We start from the raw sequence: 13,054 nt of genomic DNA, 5'->3' as shown, positions 1-13,054 counted from the left end.
AAAGACAGCCTACTAAAACTAACAGAATAAAGTGGCTTGAACAGCTTAATGCAACCAACAGTCAAATGATAAGATTAAAGAAGTTGGTTTTGTGTTATTGAATTGAACTTGTACATGAGCCTGTGATTTAAACAGTTTGTCTGCTATTGTACATTTTCTGCGCACAGTTCAGTTGTGTTTAACTTGATGCAACACGATACAATAACATATAAAACATCAGGATTGTGTTCAAAGTAATTTGTTGGAATTCAAGTTGAGCTTTGTGCCGCAAGAGTATCCGTGCGCTTAAATTTTATTCTACGCACTCCGGTGGTTAACAATAACAATGGTAATTAAAATACAAAAAGGCCAGCATTCATTTGGACGTCACTCAAGGAACACCATGAGTATTATGTTGCTACATACATATTATTATTTTTTTAAATCACAACGACAAACACCCAGTGTAATGAAACCCATTAATAATTCAAATTTATTTCAATCCATGCACTAATCGGCATTGCCTGTCATCATAAACCAGCGCTCCTTCTCGCAACGGACCCCGCCCCCCGCCTCTATGACGCGTCATGAAAGAGCACGCGTCTCCCAACCCGCTGTAGTGTACCTGTTAGGTGGCAGGCAACGTCTTTGCTTCCAAGTTGCACTTTTCTTTCTGCACTTCGTCAGGTCAGGATGGAGGACTCTAGCGTTGGCCGCACCTCGTCAAGATCTTGGCCGTCAGTCGAGAATCTTTCATCCGAAATGAAAGCTCCGCTTCCGCCGGTCCAGGTGAAGAAACAAGCTGTGAAGCGACACCACCACAAGCACAACCTGAAACACCGCTATGAATTCCTGGAGACACTCGGGAAAGGGACATATGGCAAAGTAAAGAAAGCCAAGGAGAGATCTGGCAGACTGGTAAGCTTTAATGACTGAGAAAAAGTGTAATAATCTTAAATGTGCGTTAACTGATGACTGTCTGAGAGCTTCTTGTCCTCTTGGCCACCTGTCAAGAAATAAAAGTTGTTTGCTGAGCAGCTGTTTTGCACTAAAGTACTTCCATAGGGACTTGAGTTGAGATAAATGTGCACCCGTTTTACATAAAATCACAAAAAGAGAATATGTGTGAATGTTGCGGATGTCTGGGCAGCGCTGATCTTTCCCACTTGGTCACAATCTGAAGGCAATTCTTGTCCTCGATCTTAGCAGCAGACTCTTAAACGTGTGAAGAATGTAGTGCTATCACAAAAGACTCCACTAAAAGAGATTGAATGCTTCTTGTAAAACTGTCAGTGCGCACAGCCTTTCTCAGCTTTAAATTTCTCAGTGGCTTGTAATCAACAGGGAAAGGCATTTAGGTGAGTGAGTGAGGCACTTAAGAATATATTAATGAGAAAGTGCTTATTCACAAAAATAAATACCACACTATTGGGAAGTTTGGGAGATAAAAAGCAGAATTTAATATAAGACAAATTACCTGGTTTTATCAACAGAAATTGAGTCCTCTGTAACCATTCTATGAAAAAATCTGGTTCTAGATGAATACTGGGGGATGCATAAGTACAGCATTGCCTTGAGATAAAAGTTGTTGGACGAGCTTATTTGAAATGTTATGCCGATTGTTTTCTTAGTTGGTTGCTTGTTTGCCTTGACGTGCGATCAAACAAGATACAAGTACTGTAAGGTGGCAGTGAACTCCATCGGCCAATGGAATGCCCCCGCTATCTTAAACGCCATAGGCAAGAGTTTGTAACTTAGACAAACGTGTACCAACTTTATCATGTCACTGTGTATTATGAGTCTTTTGTTGTTTTTGGGCTCTTCAGAAGTTTTTAGGTTTTATTGCATTTTGCTGTCACAATGGCAGCCCAAGTCTGCAACAACATGTCAATTGCATCTTCCATTTCCAGAGCCTTTTGTCTCTACTTTTTAAGTTTGCTGCGCTCTCTCTCCTAGCTACGGCTGGAATGCGAAGGATTTTCCCACCCGTGCTTTTTTCCAGACAAACTTTCTTCTTGATCAGATTAATGACCTACATGTTTCGTGGGAGTGTCTCTTCAGTCAGAGAAGCAAACGTTGTTTATCACCAACGCTCTGTTACGAGTTTTCAGCGTGAAAGTGCAATCGAAGACGGAATTTCCCTCCTTCCACCTGCACTCTTCACTTCACAACGTCACAGAACATGTTGAGTCGTGTCCACGCACGCACTGCAGGATGTGAGTTGGTGTCTGAGAAGCACCCCTGCTGACATCTTGCTGAGCTTGCTGTCATAATACTGATAAGACCCAGCAACTGGCCACTCTAAATGTGCTCCAAGCAAAGTGGAGCCTTTAGCATAGTTGTAAATACAACATTCCTCTGCTTTGTGTTTATTTACCAGCTCTCCCACTGATGGCCCAAATGCACGTCATCATATGTTAGCATCGTCTTTTGTACAGGCCGCCACTTTAAACTTAACCACATTTTATTAAGTTCATAACCCACATGAGGAACTAGAATGACACATTCCAAACCTTTATCAAGGCATAACAATCCTAATCTGGATGAGATCCAAATGCTCCACCCTAGTTAAGTGTTTACCTGACCTTTAATGAATCAAATGAATTTATCCAAATTAGAGTGTATCACTTGGCTGCAAATAGCAACATTTATTTTTGAAAACTCAATCTTTTCTGACATTTGTATTTGTGTAAACCTGCAAATGCCAATCAAAACCTAATAAGGTCAAGGGTGCCATGCATTGGTTGTTATTCTACTTTCTGGGTGGTAGCGCGGTCGGAGTCTGGTTGTGTTTGTCCTGGAGCCCGAAGATTTTTCGGCTGCGGGTGCCGAGTGCGTAGAACAAACTGACGGTGACAAAGGGCGCACACACACTCAGATAACCTCACAGGGGTGTGAAGTCATCGTGAGTCCAGCAGGCCCCGTCTGACAGCTATTCAAACAAACGCAGGAAATCTGAGTTGGCCCGAGTCAGGAAAGGGGACTCTAAGCGGCGCGAGCCCCCACACTGACTCACGCCGCGCGTCCAGACCAGACGGTGAATCACACACGTCAGGTTTGACATGACGAGTCTACATTGTGTTCGCTTGTCTGTCGAGTGGCCCGGAGGCTTTGCAAATGAGAGGGCTACCCTAAACACCATCTGGTGCCTCACGGTGACGCTTTGTAACCTTGAGGCTGAGCGGCGAGGAATGCGTGGATCCCACACAGGCTTGTCAAAAGCCTTTTTTTTCCCCAAAAAAAAGCCTGATTCAGTACTTTTGCTGATGAACGTTCATTTTATTTTGGGTGACTTAAATATGGCACTTTAACGTGTTATATATTTCCTCCTTTTATGTGTTTAATATGTTCAAAATAAAGACATATCATCATAAAAAATATTTGTGTCTGCCTCAAATCATCTATCCTCTCGGCTTCTTTTCAAAGGTTGCCATTAAGTCCATCAGAAAGGAGAAGATCAAGGATGAGCAAGACCTGGTTCACATTCGCCGGGAAATTGAGATCATGTCATCGTTGTGTCACCCGCACATCATCACCATCTACGAAGGTATGCGTGCAGTTTTTGTGTTGATCCGAGTTCATTTGTTAAGTCGCGCACGTGAAGAGCGAAACGTGATACCCGTAAACAGAGCCATCTCCATCCGAGTGCGCTCACGCAAGTCCTTTGTGGAAACCGATGATCTGTTACATAAGTGCTGACTCCACGTTGCATCACAACAGCAGTGTTGTGGGCGGCAAACACGGAGGCCCTAATCGAGATCACCTCATTGCGCACTTGTCACTGCCCGTATGGTTCATCCCAATTAGTTTGGCTTGCTGTGGGGGCTGATAGAAACAGAATTAAGGGTGCCAACAATCTAATGAGATGTCAAGAATAATTTAACTTTACAAATGTAAAAAAATGAATGCCAAAGATCCAGGTGTTGGAAGTTATTGCGACTTGGAGTCAAGTTCAGATACAAATTTGTGACATGACTTGCTCAAGGGAAAATGACTTTTGACTTGAAGATAAAGACTGAAGACTTACATGTGTTTAAAATCTTCATTTATAAAAGCGCAGACCTCAAATGGTCAGAAGAATCCGAAACGTGAAAGAGAGTACGTCTTCCCCTCCAGTCCTGTAGGGGGTAGTAATGAGCACTAGAAAAAATGGATGCCTCTGATAGTGTTAATGAAATTTATATATAAAGTCTTATCACTCAGTATTTTGAAAACAATTAACTGCTTTCATCTGTCCTTTTCAGTCTTTGAGAATAAGGACAAAATCGTGATTGTGATGGAATACGCCAGCAGGGGGGACTTGTACGACCACATCTGCGACAGGAGGCAGATATCCGAGCGGGAGTCGAGGCACTTCTTCAGACAGATTGTGTCCGCTGTACACTACTGCCATCAGGTAAGAACAGCCCACGTGTTGCAATAGCTGGACTTTGCAGGTGTTGGCTTGACCCCATATCCCTTCCAAGCGCTTCCTCACGGCAATGACATAGAGCTCCCCTTGGACCACTCGCTCAGCTCGTGCTCTTTCCATGGCACCAAGCTCCCCCGCCCCACCCGCTGTTGCGTAATAACCGTTATTAACCGTCAGATGGCTGATTGGAACGGGGATGCTATGAGAACAATGCAGAGGAAAATGAACACGGGGAGGAGAGGCGGCGTCAGGGCCGAAGGCCAGCCGTCCCAGCACACACATTCACGGTCACTAATGAGGGCGTGATGGAACAGGACAAGCACACTCGCACACCATTGGCCGCACTTCACCAGTCCCAAAGCTAAGGCTGCAGCGGAGGTGCTTTCCATTTAGGTTGGATAATTATTTACAGAGTAAATTACCCCATCATGTTCAGTGTCAACTGTCGGTTTTGTTTTATTTTATTGCCCCCGCATATAAAGGGACATATTTGGCCCAACTTTGAATCATAAAAAGTGCAGACAATAGATCTTTTATGCCAAATTCACGTTGCACTACCCGGAGCATGTCCCTGGCCGCAAGTGAGCAGATGACCTGCATTTTTGAAAAGGCAAACATTAGTGGAAGGCATGCTCCCCCGCAGAGCCAAGGACAATACAGCATAGCTGACAGAATGTGTTCCAACCTAATCCTTTTATGTAGTGTAGACAAACGTACACATCAATGACAAAGATTATGTGTGGAATTTCACAAATGAATGTGAAGATAATTGATATGGACTACTTTCATTTCTTCTTCCAGAATGGAATTGTTCACCGGGATCTGAAACTGGAGAATATTTTACTTGATGGCAATGGCAACGTCAAGGTATACAGCTCTCTGATTACACAGTTGTGTCTAAGACTAAAAATAAAAGTCATTGGTTGTATTGATCAACTATACACTAAATGGGGGGCAAAAAGTGTTGGGACACCTGGTAATTAAACTTGAACATGAGAGGGAATGTATCTGCAAAGGACAGTTGTGTTAGTGGTTAATTTTTGTCCATTCATGCAGTGGGGTCAAAGGTCATTTATGTTAGGGACCTGGCTCACGCTCTAATTTATCCCAAAGGTGCTTGGGGCACATAATCATCCAAGCAAGCTTTTTACAGCCCTTGCGGTGTGCAACGAGGAAGAGACGTATCTATTTCTTACTTTCTGTTACAGATTGCCGACTTTGGCCTGTCAAACCTTTATCACAGAGACGAGTACCTTCAGACATTCTGCGGTAGCCCCTTGTACGCATCTCCAGAGATCGTCAACGGTCGGCCGTACCGTGGGCCGGAGGTGGACACGTGGTCTCTCGGAGTGCTGTTGTATACTATGGTTCACGGCACCATGCCCTTTGACGGGAACAACCACAAGGCGCTCGTCCAGCAGATCAGCACCGGAAATTACCGCAAACCAAACAAACCCTCTGGTGGGTGTTTGAGCATTTCTTGACAAGGGGGGGGGAACACAATTCATAGCCACGACTGTACCTCGGGCTCTTCTAGGATGACTTAACGAAGCAATTTTTAGTGCTGTAGATAAATAATTTACTCCTCTTGCTTCCTAACAGATGCGTGTGGTCTAATTCGTTGGATGCTAATGGTGAACCCTGAGCGCAGAGCTACAATTGAGGAGATAGCAGGACACTGGTGGCTTAACTGGGGTTACCAGCGGTGCCTCCTGGCTGAGACAAAGGCTAGCCAAGTTGAGGAGACGGCAACTACCTCTCCATCAACGCAGCACCCGGCCGGGTTGGCCGGCGTCGCCAGCTGGCTGCGGCGTACGTCGAGGCCTTTGCTGGAGAACGGCTCCAAGATGCGCTGCTTGCTGCGCTCGCAAGGTAGCGGTGGGGGTGATGTGGTGCGCCAACGTTCTCTGCGGAGGTCACGGAAGGAGAATAATGTCTCCCAGCCCGGTCATGAAGGGAGTACAGACACCCGGCCTTCCAAAGGCATTTTAAAAAGAAGAAACAGCGCGAAACAGAAGGTGATGAGCGAGACTCCCGTTGAGGTTGCAGTAGAGCCGAAGAACATTTTGGATTTGTCCGCTCCAGCCAGTGAGCCCTCCTCTGCAATGCAACCTCGCAAAGGTATCCTAAAGAAGCCCACAGAGCAGGAATCTGGCTACTATTCCTCCTCTCCTGAGAACAGTGACTCTGGCTGGGTGCAACAATCCAAAGCGTGCCCCTCGGCTTCGACCCACAGAAAAGGCATCCTCAAGCGGAATGGAAAGTTCTCCTCGGGTGGGCTTCAGGAGTTCGGCTCATTGGATCAGCTGACCGTTTCATTACCCAGCCGAAGCACCAGGCCAAGATCAGGTGGTGCCATCAGCGAGGACAGCATTCTGTCCTCAGAGTCATTTGACCAACTCGATCTTCCAGACTGTGTCGGACTTCCTGCGCGCCCAGAGAAAGCCGGTAGGCCCACCATGAGAGGATGCGTTTCAGCCGATAACCTGCTGGACATTCAAGAAGAAGGTATTCTCGGAGATGGGCTGCAGAGGCGGTGGAACTGCTACGACGCCGGCGTGGCCGACAGCGCCTTCTCCATTACAGACTGCGATAATGTCACTCAAGCTTATAAGCAGGCCTTGATGATTCACAGCCCCGCTCCAAGCTGAACACTACGAAGGCTCTGTCGGGGCCCCTCTGCCAAAGTACATTCGGACAAGTGCACTTTAGGCATTATCTCAGTGGCCAACATCAGGAATTGCACAGACCAAAAAAAGGGAAGCGGCAAAGAGAATTCATGGCTTGGTCATGTTCAAAAATGAATGATTTTTTGTAAAAAAAAAAAAAAAAAAATGCAAGAATGAGTCTCAGGGCCTCAAACTTGGCGTAATCAAAATTCACCCTCAAACCAAAACACCTTGAATGTAAGTTATTGTTGGATGTCAGTCATTTGGTGGTCCCTGTGCACTTTTATCAATTAATGTCATTCGTCAGCCAGGTTCAATATGAGTACAGCTTTTACTGCATTCAAACTTCAACATTACAAGATGCCAAAGAAAACTGCACAAGTGCTCAGGACAGATTACCCACAGATTATCCATGTTTTGCTTTGAAACGATTTCTGGCCTACATTTGAACGATGACATGACTAACAACTTAACACACGTGTAACCTGTTGGACCTGCTGCTACACCCAAATTTAATCCCACGCATGCACGTGCACAGGCGGCCACTGTCTTTCAACAGGTGATGTTTTCCAGTCACGAGCCGGGAAAAACAGCAGCAATTGTTTCACGTAAACACTGGGCTTTCTTAGTTGAATGTTAATGTGTAACTGCTGAAGTAAGTTTTTGGCTATGACGCAGGTCTTCCATTTCATGAGGAAGTGCTATGGGGATTTTGCTAAAGCCTGATAAGAGCTGCTTTTCTTTTATAGCTTACACGTGAACAGACCTATCCAAACTGCATCATGCTATCAAAATGCTTGATTAACAAAAATTTGATAGCTATGCTGAGTGTTTGTTTTATAGCATTCAATTGTGGTTTAAGAAAAAGACATTTCTGTGTCTCTTACTTTACACTGGAGTTTCTGATATTACTTTGTAAATCACAAAAGTAAGTTATACCATCAGAAAGTGATGTCATGATAAATGGCAGTGAAATTACTGTATTGATTAAACGTAAAAAGAGTATAACCACAAAACTCTTCTAAAACTGGAATGTTGATGATGGCCACGGTTTTGTTTCAGGTTTTTCTTGAACAAACTGAAGCTTATCGGGAATGTAAAGCAGATGTAAATGTGTGCAGATAACATGCAAAGTTGAATTGTTAGAATTTCAGCTCATTCTTGTCATTTCAATAATTGAAGGAGCAGTGTTCATGAAAGCAGGTATTGATATTTTTGGTACAACTTCATGTGCTTTTAATTATTTCAATACCTTTTGTTTCAAATTGTTGTGCCAAAGTTATTGTCTTGTCACTCTTGTTACTGGGATGAGGGCCTCAATAAATATTTTTTTAAGTATCTAAAGTGCTGCTTCATGCTGTCAATCATGCCGTCTTTTAATGTTTGTAGTAATGAAATTTATTACACACTTTTTAAAGATTTTAAACATGCTTTTCATACAAAATACATATGAAACTCGGATATTACTGCTTGTTTGACACAAGTAAATGTGCAACGATAAATTTGAAAGCTGACTGCAATAAGATTTGGAAAGTACCTCAAAACAATCTTCAACACGGTGGTCATTAGAAAATGAAAAACATTGCAGCACATTGCTGTTGCAAACAAATATTTTTTGCTGTGTGAGCAGAAAGATATTTCGGCCTGCTACATTCACACTTGCCTGTGTTGGCAGGGAGGAGTTTCCAGTTGGTTTTCACCAGGCGTCACTGACGTCAATGAAAGGCTGACAACATCGACGGGTGTCTGACTGACCTCTGATCTGCAAACAGCGGCTTGGACAGGGGAAGGCAGGTTGAGCTCCACTACTCTCTGGAGCTGGCTGTAGCAGAGGAAGATGGAGCCCTGTCGCCATGGTAACCCACAAAGAGCACAAAGGTTCAACTGCGGGCCTCGGACAACGTGCAATGATCAATATTCCACTGCAATGCAATCACGAACATTGAGTTTTGACAATAGTTGAAAGTGAAACATGATTCGTACCGGATCAATGACCAGGAGATTGGCTAGAAACTTCAGCAGTGACTCTGGTGAGTCTGCCAATTTGAGCTGCTGTGTTGCCATTGTCACACAGGCACAAGCAAGGGTGGAGGGCAAAAAGTCAGAAGACTTAAATTCTGCAAATCAATGAATAAAAGATACAAACAACATAAAGATGACAACTCGGTCAAGTTAAGAAGTGTTAAACCACATTTTAATCTAACTTGTAAAAATGCTCAGCGGAGATCACAAACAACATAAATCACTTAATACTTTTGTCACTCTTACCCCCGACACATTTTCTGATATTTTTAGGCATTTCCTCCAGATAGAAAATACAGAAATAATATTCAAGAATGCAGAAGTACAATTGCGAAAATGCAGACGTCCTTTGTTTTGTTTCCATGTTGAGGACAAAAACAGTTGGCTTCAATTTAATATTTGTTCTGTACTTACATTCAGATTTTCATTTCATGTCAGTTTGTCACACTGAGTTAATTCCTCGTTAGTGTATGCAAACTTTTCATTCTGATCAAATAGGACGATCTATTATTATTTTATATTTTATATATTATCTTTATGTTGGTCAATAATTTGTAATTCTAGTTACTGCAGTTAATTACTGTATCTTGCAGTTAAATCTATTGTGGTTCCCTAAATAACATCGTGTCGTAAGAAGAGGAGGACAGATAAATATGACAGATGCTGCTATTGTCGGCACACCCGCCCGCCTCATGAAGAAAGCACTTTAAAAGCTGTCATCCGCTAAAACGGAACAATCAGACATATCGTCTTCAGCGCTTCAGGGAGGAGAAGTGCCGAGACGCTGAGTGTACTTTTCAATCTTTCCTCACACACCTCTGTGAATGGGTCACAGTGTCAGGGGGCTGGGAATTATCGTAACTTTTTGTGAGGTTTTATATGTCAGAGTGCTGGGACCTATCGCCTGGGGCAGCGCCACATAGCTTCGTGAGAAGCGTGGGCTGAATAGAGGGACAGCGGTCATTCACTGCACACAATACTGAATTACACAAACTCAGCTCACTGTCTCCTAAATGAACTGCTGACACGACACAATCAAACTTATAGCTGCATGGTAGCCACTGTTCCCAGTGGTTAAAGTCACTTCATTTCCCCAGTTAATGCTCAATGTGGGAATGACTATCGGTAGAGCAATGTAAATTTTAGAATCTAAACTATTACATTTTAGAGACACTCTCCTACTGGACTCAGATCTAAAATTTTGCCTAAGATTTCAGACATTAAGACAAATGTTGCATAATGCACGCACTGTTAGATGGCATGTCAGGCAAGCTCTGAAGGTTGAAGTAAATATTGTGCGACAAAGTTCGTGAGGTAGATAATTGACTTTTGGGTAATTTCCAATCTTTTATTTATACCCGTCCACCATAGGAAATTGATGATTAAAGTTTATCAGCATTTTTTGAGAAAGAAATTGGGTTTGATGACCCCCTGATGTGCTTTGCTCCTTAAAATTGTTTCACTAAATTGGCACTGGTGTCATGGACTCTTCTGGCCCTAGTTGGAAACTGAGCAGCATTTTTTTAAAGACAGTGCAGCTTTAATTTTTTTGGAAGCAGGAGTCTAGTAGTTGACAACCTTACTAAGAAGAAGACATGATGAACCCCACCACATAGTTAAATATTTACCAAAGTAAGTAGGAAAACAAACGGCGCTCAAGATATCCCTGTAGGATATAATGATAAAACCTGTTAAAACGCATGCGGTGAAATGTCAAATAATAAAAAATAAATATTACTTGGCACTGTGGTCTTATCACCACACAATTCATATTGACATTTGCCGGATTTTATGTAACTTAGTTATGCAACTCACCAATGGCTGCCAACGCGACGTAGGTGTGGACATGTCGGCGCAAGTTAGGAAGGTGCTGGGTCGGGAGAAAGGACAGTGCATGAAGAATGGGCTCCAGGAAGTCAGAGGGGAGCACGGAGGCCAGACGCCAGCCTAGCCTGGACACCACTGACACCTCAAACTCCTGCAACACACACACACACAAATTTCTACGAGTTCCCCAAGTTATACTGTACTTGTTGCTTTTTAGTTTAAAAAATTACAGCTGGCTATGAACCATCAATAAATGCCTGTTGTGGCCTGTGTAACCAAAGGGGGTAATTTAAGAGATCCTTTTAGAGATCTGAAGAGATAAATGACCCAGAAAAACAACACTGGGGGAATGTTTGTGCAGCTCAAATATATTTTTCTGCGGTTTTGTCCTAATAACCCCTGTGACAAGTTGCGTAACAACTGTGAGTGAACTACTTCGGCGAAAACAGGTAGACTAAATGAGCTGTAATTTTATAGAGCGGTATTAAAAATTTTGTTTCTACGCTGGAATAGTTTAGTTAGCTTGCTGAACTACAAGAGGGACAGAAATGTTTCAGCACTACAATTAAAATACTACATGTTAATGGATAAATGAAGTGTGCACTGATTACATATCCAGGGAACACATTTACCAGGATTTCTGGCAATGTAACGGAGAAGTCTGTGTAGATGCACAGCTTGGTGGTTGTCAGAGGAAAAGTCTCTCTCATTTTGGAAGCCAGCAACATGGTGACGACGCCTAAAAGCTGCAGCATTGAGTCTGGCACAACATGGTGGCTCAGGTATGAGTCCAGGTAGTGGGCTGCCAGCGGGAACACCTCCTCCTCACATTTCTGCTCCTCACATACCTGGAGGAGAACTTAGTTACCACTACAGAATCTGTATTAAACTCACATGGAAAATTGTTGGAATACCTTGAACATCCACATGATGAGTATCTTCCTCTTGATCGCCCGAATGTTCTGTGGGATTCCAGGCAAGTGAGAAGACCCCTGGCTAGTGGTGCCCACCTCCAGGGCCCGCAAGCTTTGGACAGCCCGGAGGTCTCCAAATAATTCCAGGTCGTAGCCCGCCCGTACAACGACGTCATAATCGAATTCCAGTTCAGGGACCCAATATTCCACCTTGCATGACTTTAAATTAAAAACAAACACGAAATACAGTCAACAAATAAGCAAATGGGTATCGCGGAACAGCGTTTAGCAGAAATTGGAAAAATTGTTGAATATTTATAGCTGGCAAACTAAAATAAAACGTATATTAATGTTGGTTTATTTCTTTATCAAGCAACTGAATATTAAGTGATTTCATTACTCCTGATCATTGGGATACTTTGTTAAAAGCATGCCAGATAACTCCAGAAAACAGTTTTGAATTGTGAGAAAATATTAAACTTAAACTTCGCTTTTACACATCTCGTTAAAATTAGGTTAATGTTATTTGACTACGAAGTTAACGCTTAGCATTTAGCTATTTTAGCTTTGCTGCTAGCATGTTTGAATTTCCTTTAACGTTATTGCTGTAAATTAGCACAAAATATCTTAATCTCGTTATAGCACGGGAGGCGTATATAAAATATTAAATTAATTACTAAGGCAGTATCTTTTCGTCGACTTATTCTGAAATGAATAAACTTACCGTGTTAACGGGTTGGGTGTTCAACGTGGACATTTTAGCATATTGACGTTAGCATTTAAATGCTCAATGAACAAACCCATTGGTGCAAATTTACCTCAAATAAATTGGACTGTTCCAAATTGGAAAAAACTGTAGATAAAACTACTGAACTGTACTTTAATGAGGTGGCTTTTTATGCCCTTAAAAGTACGTTTGACATTTTTTTAATGTCTATTTTTTTTCCTATTATTATATTACATATATGATATAAATCTGATGAGCTAGAGAAAAAATGAGGGCAGGTTCGGAATCGGCACAAAATTTATCTAAGAAAATTTACTTGCTTAGCTGATTTAAAAACAATTAGTAAAGAATGTGTACCAGTATGATTCAAGATAAGATATATTTTTTTTAGTTGATCATTTGAAATTATAAAAAATGTTGTAAGGTATTAAAATAAAACCAGCAAACCAGTAGTGTAAAATATAATATGAAAATATGAAAATTCGATTTGCTGTGCTCTACTTCA

General features: G+C 42.4%; 2 protein-coding genes across 2 annotated transcripts; one reads left to right on the top strand and one right to left on the bottom strand.

Moving 5' to 3' along the window:
- The first annotated feature begins 573 nt into the window (after positions 1-573).
- Positions 574-8,397, top strand: nuak2 (NUAK family, SNF1-like kinase, 2). The gene is made up of 6 exons (XM_049733587.2): positions 574-897; positions 3,406-3,526; positions 4,224-4,375; positions 5,192-5,257; positions 5,599-5,851; positions 5,993-8,397. Exons 1-6 carry the CDS (start codon positions 673-675, stop codon positions 7,039-7,041), a joined length of 1,866 nt encoding a protein of 621 aa, XP_049589544.1. The 5' UTR covers positions 574-672; the 3' UTR covers positions 7,042-8,397.
- Positions 7,210-13,008, bottom strand: ccnd3 (cyclin D3). Its single transcript, XM_049733613.1, has 6 exons — positions 12,547-13,008; positions 11,823-12,041; positions 11,541-11,756; positions 10,897-11,059; positions 9,043-9,176; positions 7,210-8,904 (listed from the first exon to the last, which is right to left on the bottom strand). Exons 1-6 carry the CDS (start codon positions 12,577-12,579, stop codon positions 8,713-8,715), a joined length of 957 nt encoding a protein of 318 aa, XP_049589570.1. The 5' UTR covers positions 12,580-13,008; the 3' UTR covers positions 7,210-8,712.
- Between the last annotated feature and the right edge of the window lie 46 nt (positions 13,009-13,054).

Source organism: Syngnathus scovelli, chromosome 11 (genome assembly GCF_024217435.2).
Source record: "Syngnathus scovelli strain Florida chromosome 11, RoL_Ssco_1.2, whole genome shotgun sequence".
Classification (NCBI taxonomy): Eukaryota; Metazoa; Chordata; class Actinopteri; order Syngnathiformes; family Syngnathidae; genus Syngnathus; species Syngnathus scovelli.
This window is presented reverse-complemented; position numbering and strand designations above follow the sequence as displayed.

Bases quoted from the DNA above. Each gene is read 5' to 3' on its own strand.
- nuak2 (XM_049733587.2), top strand. From the start codon at position 673: ATGGAGGACTCTAGCGTTGGCCGCACCTCGTCAAGATCTTGGCCGTCA. The intron at 898-3,405 runs GTAAGCTTTAAT...TTCTTTTCAAAG, and splicing joins AGGAGAGATCTGGCAGACTG to GTTGCCATTAAGTCCATCAG. The intron at 4,376-5,191 runs GTAAGAACAGCC...TTCTTCTTCCAG, and splicing joins CTGTACACTACTGCCATCAG to AATGGAATTGTTCACCGGGA.
- ccnd3 (XM_049733613.1), bottom strand. From the start codon at position 12,579: ATGTCCACGTTGAACACCCAACCCGTTAACACG. The intron at 11,060-11,540 runs GTAAATGTGTTC...TGTGTGTTGCAG, and splicing joins TTACATTGCCAGAAATCCTG to GAGTTTGAGGTGTCAGTGGT. The intron at 9,177-10,896 runs GTGAGTTGCATA...ATTGATTTGCAG, and splicing joins CGTCGCGTTGGCAGCCATTG to AATTTAAGTCTTCTGACTTT.